At 39.3% G+C, this 20,005-nt stretch overlaps 1 protein-coding gene across 1 annotated transcript in view; it reads left to right on the forward strand.

Moving 5' to 3' along the window:
- LOC150091061 (dual oxidase-like) overlaps nt 1–20,005 on the forward strand; it is a 299,603-nt gene that overhangs the window by 173,994 nt on the left and 105,604 nt on the right. The window contains exons 12-13 of the mRNA XM_090381506.1: nt 5,388–5,506; nt 12,861–12,998. Of these exons, the coding sequence (XP_090237632.1) occupies nt 5,388–5,506; nt 12,861–12,998 (257 nt within the window). The remainder of the gene's footprint in view (nt 1–5,387; nt 5,507–12,860; nt 12,999–20,005) is intronic.

The raw sequence follows: 20,005 nt of genomic DNA on the forward strand, positions 1-20,005 counted from the left end.
GCGAGTATAGCATGGTTTTTATTCCGACTAACAGACAAATGAACCATAAATACACTCATTTTATATATATTCGGTGCAATAAGGCCTGCGTTGATGCGCCTAAAACTCTGTGATGCGGTCGACTCTACAATGAGAGTCGACGGCATCACAGGTACCCATGCTCGCTGTGAGACACAAGACATTGTGCCTTACACGGATACGTCAGCACCAACACTGGACCATTGACATGTGTAAATCTTGCCTGGAGTGATGAATCCTATTTCCAACTCTATTATTCTGATGGGCATATCCACATTTGGAGGAAGGAACACGAGGCCATGGCACCGGGATGAACTGTAGATGTTTCCTCAGTTTATGTTGAAATGCCTGAGTACATTTATTGTTGATCCCATTCTGTCATTATTCAACAAAATCCTTCATCAAAAATTCTTCCCTCCTATGTGGCATGTCTATCTAGTAAGACCGCTGCCAAAAATACGTTCTGCTTCTCAGCCCAGTCACTTCCGTCCTATTTCTTCTGCATCAAGCCTACTAAAGGTATTTGAGAAATCTCTTCTGAAAACGTTAACCAAACAAATAATGCCACATCAGCCACCGCAGATCCACTATGCCACCCGGTCAAGATCCACCGCTACAAATCTAGTCGGTACCACTACCACGATCCTCGAAGCATTTGAGCACGGTTCGGAAATCACCGTTACTTATATCGACGTCCAGGCAGCATTTGATTCCGTATCCGTTCACGCGTTGATAAGGCTATTACGTGAGTATTACTTCATTGGCGGAGACGTGCTCTGGTTCATTCAGTCAATGCTTGAGAATAGGACGATTATTGTTCGCGATGCCAATCGACGCTACACCAGAAATATTACAACTGGAGTCCCACAAGGTGGGGTCCTCTCTGGTATTTTGTTCTCAGCCGTTCTTCTGCCTTTCGTGACGGGCCGAACTGATATTATCACTTTCGCCGATGATATAAAGCTGTTCACTGTTATCAACCCCGGAGACACTGCTGACTACACAAATGTAGTAATCGAACATAAAATCCAGAACCTCGAGGCCTTCCTCTCCGGTTTCGGCCTTCACATCAATCCTGAGAAGTCGAAACAGCTCACTTTCTCGCTCAAACGGAACCCAACGATGGTGCAACCCAATATAAGAGGATCCGCGATTTCTGCTGTGCAGCAACACACCGACCTGGGCGTTATTTTTGACCAGAAGCTCTCCTTTATACCACACATAGACCACCTGCAAAAAAAATTCTGTCGACTCCGGTGGATGCTTAAGCAACAACTTATGCATGTCCATGACCAGGCCGTTGGGTGCAGGTATATTAAGACGTGTGTCTATCCGGTCATTCTTTATGGAGCAGAAGTCTGGACCTCAACTGCCGCAACGCATCTAAGACGGATTTTTGCGGGCGAATTTTGGCTATTGAAGTGGGCCATATGGAAATTCCGACTTCCCTCTGCACGAAGGACCACCCAGATGGCAGCATCTCTAAACATCAGACGTCTTCCTGCCATTATCCATGAGGGAAGGCTCGTCTTTTCTGTAAAAATGATGGTTGGCATTATTTCGCACCCAGACTTCTGGGCCAACTGCGGTTGGAGGATCCCGGTCCCAAGCCTTCGGGCCAATCCAGTCCTCCAGGCCACCCCAAACCGGTTAAAGTTATCCGATCGCTTCATACCCGTGCAAATGCTGCAGTACGTATACTCCTTGGATGGCGACCTCTACAAGTTCGCAGTGGATAAAAAATACAGGCAGAACTTACTCCATCGACTTCCTTCTCAGGACCATGTCACAGGGCATTAGAACCTGCTCCCAAGGACCTGTCCATCATTCCCATGGATCCCTCACTACATTGCTCCAACTTTCTGCGCCTGCTCAGATGACTCCAACACTGTAAGAGGACTGCTCCCTGGAGGATAAATTAGCATGATAACATGCTGTTGTGTATTTACGTTCCTTGTTTATTGCAGTGTATTAGCCTTTGTAACCTTTATATTAGCCTTTGTAACCTTTATATTAGACTTTTACCTTGTGTTAACCTTTACTGTAAACCCCTGGCTTCTAGCCGTGAAGGGTATTGTGTACGGCATATGCATTTTGTATACAATAAAGATTTCTTCTTCTTCTTATGTTCAGCAGGCTGGAGGCGGTGGTTACGGTTTGGGAATTGCTTTCGTGATATGTGCTGGGTTCTCTAATCACCACTAATCAACGGCTTGATAGGAATGCCTACCTTTCTCTCGTCACCGACCCAGTACACACCTAAATAATAACAATGTATCATGAAGACTGCCGTGTCTTCATGATGCGCTGCCCTCGTATAAACACCATCCTCCCCACACACGTGAGGAATTTTTACTGCCTTTTTTCACAACGTGGCTGAGTTAGTCGGTCTCAGGCGAAGGTAGCGTGGTTTTCTCTCGGAAACTTGGGTTTTTTTTCGTTCAACAAAACAGAAAATCGACCTCAGAACACACGCAATCAACAAACTACAAGGAGCAATATGGCCTTAGTCACAAATGTTCCAAAAACCCTACAATAACAACAACAACATGATACGCTGTATATGACAACTGCGGCGCCCATTTAGAAGACAACGCTGCATGCCACAAGGTCCGGCGGGATGGTGACTGGTGTCAGGAATGTAAAAATGAATTCTCTGTCTTCCCATGGCCGCCCAAATCATCCAGTCTCAGCCAAATTGAGCATGTTTGGGATTACTGGAAAAGGATATTCTATGTTACGACCACCCACCTGACAATATGCGGCCATCACGCATGGGTAGCACTACCACAATTCTCTGAAACACCTTGTGAATTCCATGCCAAGGGTGTATTACGAACAAACGGTGGCCACCTGAGGATGAGGTAGGAGTTGTTAATGCAAAATCAACTTCGTATAAATGAGTATTAAGTGTATTAGTAGCAAAACCACTAATAACGTAAGACAAGTGAAAGCTGAATACCGATTATCTCAACAGTGTTAATGCTTCCTTACAGTGACACTTTGCGTGTTTGTGGGAAACCCCTGGCACCGCACAGGCAAGTAAACGATGCCCCGCCAGCTATCTAACTAATCACCACTGTTATGAATACAAAAAAGAAGAGAGCATATCAGATAGGCTCTTACGTGATCGAAATGGAAGAATCATAGAAAGGCCAGCAGTAATGCTTCCTTACAGTGACACTTTGCGTGTTTGTGGGAAACCCCTGGCACCGCACAGGCAAGCAAACGATGCCCCATCATAACTTACAAGCAGAATAAAAATAACATCTCGATCTCTCTGAACGGGTCTAGTGTGGAAAAAGTGCACTCTCACCTGGACCTGGGTCTTAAGTGGGATGACAGACTCACCTTTACTCAACACTTCGCCCATATGAAGACAAAAATATTCGCCGCTTTATGGGCTACTAGACAGGAACTGGTAGGAATTAGGGATCCTCAACTAGCGACCAAGTACATTTTAATGTGTGTCCTGCCAATTGCAATGTATGCCTCGCAAATCTGGTCTTCAGCTCCAGATTCACATTATAAGTCCGTCCTTGGGATCGAGTACTGGTTCTTGCGATGGCTTAACAGAGTTGCTGGCCACCCTTTTACTATCTCAAGGGCCATTCTCTACTCAAACCTTAACATCACACCCTGGATGCAGCGGACAATTAACAGGAACATACACACTCTCGCACAAATGCTCACAGGCAGAGTAGATGCTCCAGTCCTGGATAATATTCTAGTTAAACCGCGTGCCACTGCTAGACGTTGCGGAGAACTAAATAATCCACTGCGTTCAGTCCTGAACAATCTTAGTAACCTACAAAGATTCTTCCCATCAAATGCTGCGAAAATATTTAACTCTCTGCACATAGATGCCGAAAAACTGTGTGAGGATGCAACATACCGGAAAGAGATCTTCCAGGATTCGTACAGACTTACCGAAATATGAATCGGCTGCAAAGTACCAAAGAATTGTGAAGAAAAGTGAAGCCTTCTGCTTTAGGAACAATAATAATTTGTTGACTGGAAAAATATACCTTCTGTAACAGTTATGTAAATATGTAAGTTATAGATGGAATTATTAGTGAATTGTAAATATATGAGTTGTATAATGTATGTACAGAATCATTAATGTGTAAATACCGTATATATTAAACGTAGAATGTGTATATAATATTTCGGGACGAGACTACGTGTTCAGTATATGTAACCCACTGCACGTACTATCAGGATACGAGATGTGCACGTACCACTGCACATCTCGTATCCTGATATGTACTTAGCACCCTCCTGGCACTTTGCCGTCCCGGGGTGGTTTCCTTATGGAAATAAACAGATAATAATAATAATAATAATAATAATAATAATAATAATAATAATAGTGGAAGAGTGGAATAGGTACTTTGCAACAGTCTTTGCCGTTGAAAGGCGACGGACCAGTGACAAGGAGTCATAATGCTGTAAATTAAGTGAGATATCAATCTTCCGAGAAGAGTATGTGGAAAAAAACTGTTAAAGTTGAAAGAAAGAAGATGAGGCTCCAGAAATGGACGATATAATTCCTGTTATACTAAAATAGGCTTCATGTGAGAGTATTATACGGTTGGGAAAGTTAATAAGATCATCATTAGACTCAGGGACGATTCCCAGTACTAGAGAAGCGCTACTGTTTCCCTAGTACACAAAGGAGGCACGAAAGACGTAATAGGCAAATAGAGACCAGTTAGTTTGATTTCACTGGTGGCAAAGATTATGGAGTCTGTGGTTAGGACCATCTCGATAGGAATGGTATCCTTAATGGATTACAGCACTGATTCGTAAACGGGAAAGTCTTGCATGATACATATATATAAAAGTTACAAGTTAAAAAGAAATAAAAAAAATATGTATGTTACTTATATTTTTTTCTGTATACATGTGGTTGTTGTTATTGACCGTCTACTGGCCTATCTTGCGTCATGCCGCAAAGACAGAGCATGGTAGTATTACTTATATATATATATATATATATATATACTCATTTTGTGTGCGTGCTGTGGTCGTAAGCAATGGTATAGCAGTTTAGCTAAAAGGAGGCGAGATTAAGTAAGAAATTAGGATCGGAATAGACACTTCTGCCCTCGTATAAACTAATCGCCCAGAGTGTGGAAAATATCAATTGCAGGAAAGTGAAAAGTATATGAATGAAAAATATAAAGACAGTGCTTGAGTTATCCGGGAGCGCAATTTCTTGTCCGCACTAGTAGCGGCCACTTTTCTCTACTTACTGTACATATGATTACTGTATAGTATACTAGAACAAGATTTTTTGTTGGTACTTTTTTGTAGTTATTGTGATAATTATGCCTAATTAATATTTGTTCCGTTCTATTTTCCAGAGTATTGACTCATGAAGAAGTAGATGCAATTAGAAAGATTCGCTTATATGATATTTTAGTTAACAGTACCAGTATTGCCGAAAATTGGATTCAAAATAATGTTTTCATTTGGCAAAACGGTAAGTATGGGTGCAAAATATCGTGCATATTAGTAGCAAATAGTTTTGAAATACAGATTGTATAATTTTCGATAGGATACATTTATTATAGGATATATTTATTTACGAATGATTAGACATTTCCGAAATTTGTTAAAAATTCTGAAATGCTTAATTATTATTAAACAAAGCTATAGAGTTAGCAAAGTGAACGAATATATCTGAGAAATGGAGCAATCACCGCCAAAATGATATGGCGTAGTCGCGGGAAAGCCAGTTTTAACAGGAATTATCGACTGATTTGTTTAGCCATTCTAATTTTACATTATAATGGAAAACAGTGCCTTAAACAACTTGGAGGGTGCAGTTCATTGAAATTTTGTGTTCGTCTAGCACATATACCCAAATTTCTCGTTAAGTAAAATGCCATTAATATTCAGAAAAAAATAATAATTCCAAAGCTTGTTTCATTTTCAGAACCTCCACTAGAGTATAGTGGTCTCATCACTTGCCAATCCAGTCTTAGATTTCAGGAATTTCTAAGAGCTCTTATAAACATACCCGGAGTCCACTTAAGTTAATAGTTAGGGTCATCTCATTATTCAATTAATGCAATTAATAAACGCTCGCTTTAAATGATCTCAATTTAAAGTACAGAGTCTAATTATCGAGGCTTTTCGTCCCTTTGACTTGATTGCCTTGGTATGATGTTAGTTACCACCTGTAAAAAAATTTTAACAATAAAGCAAATTTAACTCACAGCTATTGAGAATTCGCCCCTTGCTTTCGCTTAGAAGTATGGTATAAGATAACCAGATAGAAGAACCGTACTCTATGAAGTATTTTGGTTCTCTTTTATGACCATTGAGGTAACTTGTGTTAAAGCATCTAACTTCTGTTTTATGTTTTTAATACTTTTTTATTTCATATTGTAGCAGTTTTTTCATAACATTTCTGCCCTTTAAATCGAGGTTTACTTTTCCTGTAGTATGCCACCTTAATATTATTTTATACACTGCCTGCCAACTTTATTAGCACCATGGAGGTTTGGACTATATGCAACAATCTATGCAAAAAATATGTACATCGTAGAATTCACATGCTGTGTGATGTATGCAGAAAGCACTATAAAACTGTGTAATTCGACTAATGCCTAGTTCATTTTACTGGCAGTGGCAAACAAACAGGATTTCACAAACTTCCTGTGAGGTAGATTGCTGTAAGCGTTTGGCAAGTGCTATAGCAGGATGCCTACCTGTCGGATGTTAAAAACCTAGTGTCATTCGACTCTTGGCGCCTCCGTAGCCAGGTGGGAAGGAGCAGCAGTGCGTTGCACACGCTTCTTGATTAGACCGGGGTTCAAACCCGTCACCACCAAATACGAAGGATGCGGAAAGGTCAGGGAATGACCACCGCATATCCCGGAGCAATAGGGCCTTAGTTGCTAATACTCCTAGAAACCAAATAACAAAACAACAAACAACAACAACATTCGACTCTTTAGCGAATGAAAGAACGCCCAGAACACATCTGTGAAAAGACTCAACTGCGGCCAAAAATGACAAGTAATGGATCGAGGTGCTCGACTTAAACGTCCCTTCATGTTCGGCTTAAGAAACTTTATCACGTTGAGAGATATTTTCGATTTGCAGTTGACAGTTACTGCACACACTTTATTATAAATATAATGAAGTTAATTATTTATATGGAATAATTGACTGGGAGGCTGTAATTCAGTTTTCAGTCACTTTATGTGTAAAGCTTTCGAAGATAAGGTGCGTAGACCTACTTGCCTATAATTTGATGGTGGATGAAATATAATTTGCCTATAATTTGATGCTGGATGAAAAATTATGGAGGACAATTAATTACACCCCTACCTGAGACCACCTAACTGAATACCAGATCCAAAGCATATAAGAAATTGCTACATTAGATTACATTTATTGTGATTAGACAGCACCAGCCAATGTTTGGCACCCCGCCATTATCGTACAAATCACTACTAAGACAACACAAAGAGTTACCACCCTAGTTCAGGATCAGTCACCAATGAACCATCCAGGATAAGTTGTTATGGCGACACAGTGAGCCATCATCTGGATTTAACTACCTGAAATCAAACGCCATTCTAAGACGCCACATTTCAGATTGTGGCCCATTCTAATGGGCCACAATCTGAAATGAGTCACTATGTGGCGCGAGGAGGCACCATCTGGAATGTGTCACTAGGTAGCCACTTTTCCTTTCTTTTCTTTTTTCTTTAATTCAGCCGCACCTCACCTATGGAATCATCTCATGGGGTACCACCAGCCAATAAAACCTTGCGAGAATCAACTCCATTCTCAATCCATGCGTTCGTTCAATTTTGGGCCTTCCCTGGAACGCATCGGTTAGTTCGAGATACAAGGAAGTGAGACTCCTAAGCATCTACCAACTATTGCAGAAAGCCGAGGCGATCCTTGTTTACAATGCTATGAAGACAGCATTGTAAACTTTCCCCCTCTCTTCAGATCCTTTTTCATAACCACAGACGAACAAGAAATATCATAGAATCTAAGAAATGAAGCCAACCTGAAGATTCCGCTTTTCAGAAAAGTATAAAATACAGAGGTGCTAAAACCTGGAACAAACTTCCTGCAAAAATCAAAAATGTCACTTCACTAAATCAATTCAAGAAACTACTAATTGAACACATCACCAGGGATGTCTGATTCAAATTACCTTCCACTCAACTCCTGGATTTTAAAAACATCAACATGGAATTAATGTACAAATGTTAAAGGAAGCAGTTGGCAAATAGTTTGTAAATTTCTGTGCATGTATCTCATCATTTTCCTTTTCTCTCCTCACTTAATTGTAAAAATGTTCACAATGATGTTATAAGTAGTGATTCTTTTTGAAGTCTTCTGTAAAGAAATGTACAAAAACTCCAATTTATTTATGTCTTTCCTGTTGAACATTACCTGTATAATTTCAGAACTGTACATTTTTCAATTGTATATTTGTATATTCATAATTTTTTAAGGGAACACCCCCTAAAAAGCCATTGGCTTATGTGTTCTCCCTCCCTTTTTGCTGTTATCTCCCAAAAAAGTGTAACATAAAATAGGGATAAATAAATTATTATTATTATTATTATTATTATTATTATTATAGCACAATGAGCCATCATCTGGAACGTCTCTAGGTAGCGCAATAAGCCATCATTCATGATAAGTCGCCAAGGTCACTTAGGCTGCATAAAGAACTACGATATCAGTCCACAATCAGCGACTATCTAGGATCAGACATCAAATGAAAAACAATATCATCTCTGATTATTTGCTCAGACCAATCGTTTACTGTACTTTCCCAAATTATATGGCAGTCTGAGACTGGATTTAGTTAATCTAGGAGAGTTCACACAGCCAAAGCCATGATACAATAGAACAGGATCAAGGGTCGCCACAGTACCTTAACGGCTGTGACAGATCCCCAAAATTTATCCAACCCCGTAATTCACAACATTAAATCTCTGACATGCAAACTCTTCAACTTTTCGCTTCACTTTACCTCAAATCCAAGCAACTGCCTCTACTGTTTAAAATTAGTCAGTGGAAATTTCACCGCACTTGAGATCAAAATAAATTTCTTTTGAATAAGAAATGGGATTACAAGAAATTTCTACAGTCGAAGTTTCTTAATTTTCAAAAGGATTGCACGCGGCATAACTACATTACTGGAACGGAGGTTATCCGAATCGTTTTTGATTTTCTAAAGCCTCCGTGCCAGTAATGTAATTACACCTTATCTGCAGAAAAATCTGAAGAAAACAGTTCCTACTTCCGTTCTCCTTTGAAACACCATTAAATTTAACATTAAATAATATAGCAATTAAAATGGCAGAGAATGTACGTAACAAACTGCGGGAACACTCCGATTAAATCATTATTTCCTGGGTGGGGCTGCGCCTTTAGATTAACTAACCAGCGTAGCGTCTGACCGGCTGAATCGGTCACCACCTTATGCTTCACGCAGTCGACTGTACCAGTTTCCACCCATTAACCTAATATTGTCAACGGATTTCTTTAACTTGCCTGCACCTTATACAGTTTCGTTTCGTAGTTGATTGACTTGTAGGAGGAGCATGTATGGCAAATATGGATCTGTAGCTGAATCTCAAATTACCATCTTGGCATGGGCGTTGATTGTTATTCGTAAATTTTGTCTTATGCAAAAAGCTGTACCGTCTCAGTTGAGTTGTACAGTATTTATTTTTGCTTCAGATTTTTACTGTTTACGTGCATAAATAAAGGAATGTTGGCGATTTTCCTTTCGTGCTAGAAAGCAGACCGAACACTGCATTTCCAGATTATCCTTAATAGCAATCAACGATGTTGAAATATAGTTGATGTTTTTAAACTGTTTAGTTTTCACTGTCATTTAATAGTAATTGTATTTCTAAATGCTGACGTGATGTAATTTGTATTACAGTAACTGCCTTAGGATGGAAAAGAATTTTATCGAACTCTGTTACAACTAAAATACTTTTGTTACGGTAGCTCTAAGAGGAAATGGAAATAGACCCACTCTGACACTAAAATACACATGAAAGGGTGCTTTAGTATTCAGATGAGGAAATCACAGTTCTTACACAGTTATTCACCCAGAAAAGGAGCTAAATCGGCCACAGAACATAAGCAGCCTACATCTTGACGCCTCATAACCCTTGACACTTTGGAGATAAATACGAATAGAACAAAAAACAAGAAATCAGCAGGAGAATTCGTTCGAGATTCATACAAATCTGCATTATTTCTGCGGAAATTAGGAGTAGAAAAAAAAAAAAAGAATTACCAGCTGTTTGGTAATATGATCTACCGCTTCATGGTTGTGAATCATATCTGCGAAACGATTGATGTATTTGTGTAGGGCGGCACCTGGAACGTTAGCTCATCTCAGCCTCGTTTCACTGTTAAGATACAAGACTCCGTAGAAATTGCCAGAAATGAACTGGCCATTTGACTACCCGGAATCAGCAAGCCGGTAACACGAACACCACCACCACCACCACCACGGGAAGATAAACCAGGGGCTACCAACCGGCAGCAGCAGCAGAAGAGAGGGATGCCAAGAGCTGAACAAAGTTCGAGCCAAAGACTCTTGCCAAAAATTGTTAAAGAAAGAGACAGAATCTTAACAACTACACAAAAATTAAACACTGTACACAAGATTAACCTGAACAAATTGAGGTAATCAAACAACACTTTGAGGTTTTCAAAGCAAGTGATCTCATTAGATTTTTAAAAATTAGCATAAATATCAAAAATTGAAGGTTATATACAAGATAAAAGAAAATAATCAAGGATAACAATCTCCAACCTAAAAAAAAAGGGGGGGGGGGCTAGGCCAGTAACATTTAACCTACATACATAACTGTACAAAAGCATTTTAGTCCAGAAGCGCGCACAAACCTTATAAACAGATTAGGTTAGATATGACATCCAGTAACTCCTGCAATTATCAGTAACAAAGTCACAGTCAGTCAATCACCAATAACAAAGTTACAGTCAGTTAACAGCCAGCCGAGAAATTTCAGGAGCGCAGGAATTTTCATTGTAAAATCGAGTTGTAGGTCGAACAATTGTATAGTTGAAAAAAAAAAACGAAGAACATTGTAGATATTTTTTTAGATTTAATTTAATCAATGGTTGACTGGAGTAAAGGTCGTCATGGCACAGAAAGTGATGAATCCAGTACAGAGATATCGAAGATGATCTTGTTTAAGACAGTGTAAACATTATGAGGGCAATTAATTCTGTTTGTTAGAAGATAAGTAAATCATAGAAAATAGATGCATTGTAGTGAAAGTGAAGAGTCTTGAGCTGAATTTGAAACATTCGAAGGCGCAGTAATTGCAGAAATTGCAAGCCTTTTATTGAAGACTGTCTTAGCAAAATCCTGAAGGGCGTGATAACTGGTGGCATTTGATACAAAATTAGGTTCCAATCCTGATGAAAGTTGGGAATTGCATTCTGCAGAGTTACTCGAAATTTTGTATGAGGGACACAAACGTGCTGCCAATCTTCAACACCACCACAATGACAGAGTTGCGTAGGAGACAGGCGAAATTTAAACAGTTTCTGATTTAATGATTCCTGTCCTGATAACAAATAAGAGGTAAACAAGTCAAGACTAAACCGGACTGTAGCTTTTTTATCCGTAAGAGTGTCAACTTCAGGAAAAGCTTACGTGTTACACACCCCAGTGATGTGCTATCCGACCTACTCTGCCAAATTGATCAACTCTTGCCAAATTCTTTGTCGTTCAGCTTTAACATCGACTTGATTGTTAATAGAAATCCCAATTATCTGAGTGGGGATCTGATGTTTCAGGCAATGACATAAGCTTCTGAAAATTACATAGAGATCGAGTGGTAACGTCCCAGCTAAAACGTGCAAAGCAGGTGTTGAAACCGTTCGACAGATCTTCAAAATGCAAAGTAACATTGTACGCTGGATTGATATAAATTTTGATTGAAATTTTACTGTCCCCACCCTGTGGAACCAAGCGCCAGCAGCATAGGCAACCATAGGGAGGAACACAGAGTTATAGTAAATTCTTAAAGATCTTCTAGAAAGACCCCACTCAATTCTAGAAACTCTGAAAAGGGCGCCTGTAAAATTTCTAATCTTAATTCGCAGATTGGATAAATGAGGGAGAAAATTTAACCTCTGTCAATAGTTATTCCCAAAAGTTTAATTTCCTTTACCAGAGGTATTTGTGTATTGTTAATTTTAACTCTTGGTGGTCGACGAACGTCCAATTTAGAGCCAAGGACCATCATTTTTGTAATGGTAGAACTTATTTTCAAGTAACCATTGTTGAAGATCAGATCAAACTTTCTCAGCTGATATTTTAATTGAAGATCTTGAATTGCCACCAACAAGGACTGTCAAATCAGCTGCATATGCGATGATCTTCACGTTGGCAAAGGTTTCAGTAATCCAACCTTACAAAACAAAATTACAGAAAACGACTGATACATTTCAGTAGAAATAAAGCAGATAATTTTATCCATAAAAAGTGATTTTCTTTAATTATTCTTGTGAATTTTTATATCATGTGCGGCATACCATTGTAGGTAAGATGTGCAGGTGATAAAGTTTACCACTCAAAATGAAACATTTCCCTTGAGTGGTAAACCTTTACTACTCAAGATAAAGATTTTCGATACATTTCAAACCGTAGATAGGATAAAACGCTGTGAAATGTCAGAACATATATTAAAAGCTCACCGTTCAACTACATACTTTTGTTATTTGCATTCTCATTATTGGTTAGAAGTGTATGGCAAATGCGACATCAAGAATTATCCCTTTTTTATTTATAGGCGATCCTTGTCCTCAGCCTGCCCAACTTAATAGTTCGATGCTGGAACCTTGTATGATGCTAGATGGATATGATTATTTCCATGGCAACGAGGTGGCTTATATATATTCTTGTGTGATTCTCGCTTTTATACCAATTAGTAAGTAATTTTAATTTAATATCGTTTAAGTAATTTTGCAAGTAGAAATTTATTATTCGTGTAAAGAGGACTGGAGAAAATTAACAACTACAACTTTTTCCTGGTCTCTATCTTCCTCTGATATAATAAGGAAAGTACATGGTATTTTTCTTTTGGAAGCATTGCTTTTATATCTGAATTCATGGATTTCTGCCAAATCCATGAATTCAGATGTGGCAGACATTTCTTACATAAGACGGCAAAATCAGGTGAGTTAAGAGTTTATGTTAATATGTATGTCTGTAATTTATGAATGGCTAAAAATTTATTTCGTAAAATATTCTTTATATGCCCGTTTACAAAGTATGTGGACACTGAAGAATAAAATATAAAATTGCAATATATGTATATACTGTATATATATATATATTTTTTTTTTAAATATACAGTACATATAACAAGTTGACCTAACCTGGCTTACCGCCGGGTAAGATTAAAGTACTGTCTTGTGAAGATTTAATTTGATAATAAATGTTTTGAAAAGTCAACTGTATTCAATGATATTTAAGAATGTGTGTTATAAATGTTAATAGTACTGTGACTTCACCTTTAGTATACTTATACAAACACATACTTAGATAAAACTTGTGTATACAACGTAAAATTTTACTTTATCCAGAGGTATGTTGGATTCCTCCGTAGACGGCCTCCGTAGCCGAGTGGGCAGGAGCGGGAGTGCAGTAGCACACGCTCTTTGAGTAGACCGGGGTTCAAGCCCCTGACTGCTGAATACGGTCGATCTGCCAACCCGCACTGGACCAGCGTGGCAGATTATGGTCCAATTTCCTCAACATGAATTGTTGAGGAGGCTTCCATCCTGCAGTGGGTTGATAATGGCTGCACTTTACTTTTTTTTATGTTGGATTCTATAATCGACTTGTCTCTACGTAGTACAGTATTTATGAACCGAGTGGATCGCAGAATGCCGTGAACGTTGCATACAAGTTTTATCTAAGTATGTATTTGTATAAGTATACTCGTATATGTTGGTATTCGGACAAAAAATAAGTTACCGGTTTTACGTTCAGAAGTTTATTTAATCAGTTCCTTTCTCAGTTGCACTTTTTTTTTTTTATATCACTCATTTATACCTATTCAACCTTTTTTTTCCAAAAAATTAAGAAAGTTAGGAAAACAAGTCTACTCATTTTTTTGATCACGTAATCCTAAAATATTAAAAATCACACATGAACTTTTTTATCCATTACACTGCTGGCTTAGCTGTTATCGTTGTGCTTATGATATCCTGATTTATAACGTCAGTTAGGATTTGCACAACCGCATAAATTACACAATTTCTTATTTAAAAATGAACTCATTAAATTTGAATTTAATCTGAATTAAATTTGATTTATTTGATAAATTTGAACTCATTAAACTTGAATGAACTCATTAGATCTCTTTTTAGTATTTCGTAACAGTAAGCCATTACAAACGAAAGCGAGACAGGAGCAATTACGTTAGAGAAACAATGATGGCAGTTAAATTTCTAAAGAATTAGGAATTCGCATTAGATGAATCCAAATATTCTCTGCATAGACTGTTGAAAAGCTTATATTATCTATCCTGTTGATTGCAATGACAGACTTGAGCAAAGAAATGTGTTGTATTTTATTTTTTAATGAATAACAACTAACCCAATATTGTGCTGACTTTAAACAAAAAGATTTTTACTTTAATTTAGGAATTATTATTATTATTATTATTATTATTATTAACCATATGGTGCAAGGAAGCCTGAGGCTTATGCTGCACCAGGCAAAAAAAAAAAAAAAATGTGAATTACCCAGCGAGAGATTGGTAGCAGGGAATCACCAAGAAGAGAAGAATGGTGTTTAAACTAATTAGAACAAAAATAAAAGTAAATATACACACAAAAGCTTTCAGACGGATGTCGTTCTTCCTCAGTTGTGATAGTTAACCGTTATTTTGAGCTGTTCATTTTTCCGAACACAAGCGGTCACACCCAATTTAAACTAAACGCTGCTTGAGAAGGCTGAACTTCTTAAATTAAATAGCATCAGTTCTTAAATAGCATCATGGATTCATTGATAACTTCAGATCCAACCACCACTACAATTCGTAGATGTTTTAACTCAAACTTCATTAATGAATTGGGTTCGAAAAGGCACATCTGTTTTTTTGAAGTCGACATATTTTATGATGAAAATTTTCTCCATCCATTTTCACCATATTATATTATACTTAGCTAATATTAAACTGGTGGTAATAATGAGGTCTCCATTAAGTTCAAAATATTATTCTACACCTGATACACACGCGAATTAGATAAAACAGACTTAACTGTATCTCTTTGAGTTCAAGAGATACAGTTGCATTATCGGAAAAAGAACTAGGAACATCCTCTAAAATGTAGTGGAACACTAAATAAAAAAAAAAAAAAAAAAATCAGAAAAGAGAAAATTTTGATCCCTCACACACTTTAATTACGACAATAACCTTCTATGGGCCACTTTCTACAAAAAGTTTGGTATACGAAAAATGGATTCATTCACTACTGTTCCTTTTGGTTTGTATTTTTCTGCTTGAACACAGATGCCCTGTTCTGGTTCCGATTATTGTTCCAGTTCATTTAAAAATGTACAGATTTATTCAAATATGGACATGGAAATGGCAGGTTCACCACATTATTCTCCTTGATTTCATGCTTTATTGATCGTTCTTTATGAAACAGTGCGTTTTCATGCTCATGCAAATACTGCTTCCTCTCCAAATAATTTACAAAATGCAGGTAAGGTAGAATTGTTCACATTGTCATAACAGATAGCTCTGCATCCATCAATGAGAAACACTTGTGGATTAAGTCCGAAACTGTGCAAAACAGGTCCATGCTATCATACACCGATGAGCCAAAACATTATGACCACCTACCTAATTTGGCTGCACGTTGGTCCTCCACGTGCAGCCAAAACAGCTCTTACCCGGCGAGGCATGGACGCTACAAGATTTCTAAATATGTCTTGTGGTATCTGGTACCAACACGTAACCAGAAGATCCTTTAAATCCTGTAAAGTCCGCGGTTGAAACGCCGCAGGTAGGAATTGCTGCTCCAAAACAAATCACAAATGCTCGATGGAATTGATGTTTGTGAAATTTGGAAGCCAGGACAATACCTGGAAGTCTTCCTCATGTTCCGCGAACCAGTCTCGAACAATCCAGGCCGTGTGGCATGGCGCATTATCCTGCTGAAAGACGGCACCGTCAGAGGGGAAGACCCGTGCCATGAAAGGGTGTACCTGGTCAGCAATGATATTTAGGTACAAAGTGTGTTGAGGGTCAAACGGCACCAGGGCTTTCTCCTATCTCCGCTTGTTGTTTAGGTAAAGTGTAAAGTGTGTTATCGTCATACGGCACCAGAGGTTTCCCTCATCTCCGCGTTGCTTTCATTGTGGGTGTACCAGTTCGCTGGGAAATGCCAGAGATTTAAAAGTGTGCGGGAGTTGTTCATGTGTAGTGTCGTATACCGTTGTTCATCTGGTCATTTAGCCGCTATACCCCTGATAAGGCACGACGTTGCCCGACTTACTCCCCGCGAAGGCAGACTAGGAACCCAATAGACTCAGTTTTACTCTGGCAGGTCCTGCCGCTTACTTCCCTGAGATTTCGGCGGATAGGACCTAAAAAGAAAAAAATCCATTAGGTTAAGTTAGTGACGATGTACACACACATATATATATATATATATATATATACACATGTACAATTACATACACATAAGCGTTGGCGTGGAATATGATCGCAAAGATTGTTATGACGAATTATGGGCGCAAAGGATTTTTGGCACATTAAATTTTTGTTGTGTGCGGCTTTCGTTACCGTAAAGATAGAGGTGGGGGGGAGACAGAAAACTAGGGGGTGAGGGACAGAAATATGGGACCAATAGGGATAGGTAGCCCCAGTTTTCAGTGAGGTATGCCCATGCCCCACCAGAGTATAAGACGTGGGGTGGCGAGGAGGGAAGGGAACGTAGGTCGTCCCCTACTCCCTAGACGTCGGAGTGCCTGGCACATGGATGACTGGAACATCGCCCAAAGCGATGTTCCAAGACACCGCCGACACTGGCTTCTTTTCGTCCCACAGTGCATTCAGGCGCCATCACTTCCCTAAGTAAACGACGCACACGTACCCGGCCGTCCACATGGTGCAACAGGAAACGTGATTCATCGGACCAGACGACCTTCTTCCAATCCCTCAAGGTCCAGTTTGGATGCTCGCATGCCCATTGTAGGCTCTGTCGCTGGTGAACCGTGGTTAGAATGGTCGCTCGGAGCGGCCTGCGGCTATGCAGCCCCACTTTCAGCAAGGTTAGATGTACTGTGTGTTGTGACACATTACTCTCGTCACCAGCATTCCAATTACCGGCTAGTTGCGCCACAGTTGCCCTTCTGTTGCCACGTACCATCCGGGAGAGCCTTCGCACACCATGAGCATCGATGAGCCGTGGTCGTCCAACACCTCGTCGTCGGTTCGTAGGTTTCCTCTCCTCGGACCACTTTCGGTGGATACTAACCACGGCTGACCGTTAGCATCGCACCACCCGTGCCGTTTCGGATATGTTCTGGCTCAGTCTTTTGGCCATTACAATTTGGCCTTTGTCAAACTCGCTTAAGTCCGCTGCCTTTCCCATCTGAAGAACAAGAGTAACACTGATTATCGGAGCTCAGTATCAGGTGTTTTTTATATCGTGTCCCGTGGCTGGCCCGCCCACGCGCCGTAGTTCTTCTGCAGCTGCTTTGATTTGCATAACAACTCGCTGGTCAAAATTTTTTTTCGCTCATCGGTGTATGTGCACTGTTGTTTGGGCAAACGCCAAAGCGTAGTCTGCGCTTGTAACACAGTGGCATCGTCACTGTCCTTCCCATACCGGGTGGAAAACGCTCAGGTTCGAATCCAATCAAGGACGCGAAGAACTTTTATGGGCTTTTTTCACTCCATGGCTGAGTTACTCCGTCCAGGCGTAGCAAGGATAGTAAGGTCCTCTCCCCTACGGAAACTCGAGTTTTTCGTCCAGCTAAACAGGCAAATCAATCAGAGAACACACGCAATTCACGAATATACTTTGGCAGAGTGGCCCTAGAGAAACCCTATCTGTTTCTCATGTCCATTATTAATATGATAACACAATTTATTTAGAAAAGTAGTTTCTAGCAATTACTTTAGCAAGTTTATTTACTATTTAGTATTTTACTAATGCATGTTTGAAAACCGTACAAAAATAAACTAAATTTTTTTTTACGTGTGAGTAGTGTTTCACCTTCGTATTATATTTAAGCGTGCGTAATTTTTTTTTAAGTACGCAACTTTTCTATGCCGAGTTATGGGAATAAAATATCATAAAGTATCAAAATCCTGTAAAACAGCAAACCATTTTAATGTCCTTATAATGTGTGTATTCTCTGGTCGAGTTGCCTATTTTACTGGACGAAAAACCCGCGTTTCCGCGGACATCTTTGCCTGAGACCTTAACTATCCACGACTAACTCAGCCACGGAGTAAAAAAAAGTCAGTAAAAGTTCGTCACGTCATCGACGGGATTCGAACCTTTTTCCCCACAGTTTGTGAAGGACGCCGATTATAACCACTGGCTTCCGCACTGACAGACTGTGGGAACAGAAATTTGCTTTTCTGTTCATTGTTGATATCAATTATGAATATATCAATTTGTATGCACGCTTATATACTTTCTCTGAGTGCCGTTTGCTATACAAATATATCATTTGCATCAATAAGCAAACGTGAGGACCATTATTGGCACATATCACTGATTCTCCTTTTTTTTTTTTTTTTTCCTTTTTTGTCTGAGCAATGAAGAAAATGGCACTTCCAAAAAAAAAGCATACGGTGATTTCGCCTTCAAATAAAGTAATATCCGCGTTTATTAAGTGGATATTACTTTATTGATACCATTAAACAGATGGAGCAATAGTATATCACTCACTCTAAATGGGCATAATACCATTGTAGGGGCTTAACTCCTCTAGATTCAGCAGCCCCACAAATGTACTGGTGGTGAATCTGGAGAAAGTCGACAGGATGCAGGGAATTTAGCTAGTGCATCAGTGAAGACAGCCTCTGAGGTATTCATATAGAAACGGAAAGGAAACCTTGCAACTGCAAGCACAATTCTGGACAAAAGACAAAGCTTGACGATAGGTATCATCAACACGTTATGCGAATTGCCACTACAAAAAAAAAAAAAAAAAAAAAAAGCAAGTGATGACAGACATTGTGACCACGAAATTCAACCTAAGTTATGAAATTACTATTTTGAATAGATTATTGGGTAGAGAGCTGCAACATAAATAGGGAATTCAGAGCATTATACCTGTTTGTAAGCCTCACGAGATAGGTTTTCTAACCAGCATATACTGCTGTGAATAAGAAACGTCGCCTACAGTGGGTGTGAACAGCACGGAGTTTGGACTGCTGACCAGGGTCAGAAAGTTATGTGGCTTGACGAATCAAAATTAATGCTAATATATGCTGGCTGCACAGTTAAATTTGGCCACAGCAGCCCTTGTGTCGTTAAACCCAACAGCAACAACAGCAAAGTTAAAATTTGGAATAAACTACATGAAAGTTTGTATCCAGAATTTGATAACTGGACAGTTTAAGCAGGCGACGGCTTTGCCATGATTTGGATTGGTATTTTTTTGGGAAGAGCAAAATATGCTACAGACCTTCGCGTTATTTCGCAAATGTACTTGGATATCTTATGTGATCATATGTACACTATGATGATATCCCTCTACTCCATATGTAATGGAATCTTCCAGGACGACAATGCTGCCATCCATCGATCCCCGATCCAAATAAAGTTCTTGAATTGTTTGAAGAACAACGTAAACTCTATACACGTCCTGGCCCTCGTAGTCTGACGGTCTCAATTCTACCAAAGAGTAGACGTAATGAAGACAAGAACCAGGCAGGTGGAAAACTCTCTACTT

This window comes from Mastigoproctus giganteus, chromosome 1 (genome assembly GCF_048544385.1).
Source record: "Mastigoproctus giganteus isolate SK-2022 chromosome 1, ASM4854438v1, whole genome shotgun sequence".
NCBI classification, from domain to species: Eukaryota; Metazoa; Arthropoda; class Arachnida; order Uropygi; family Thelyphonidae; genus Mastigoproctus; species Mastigoproctus giganteus.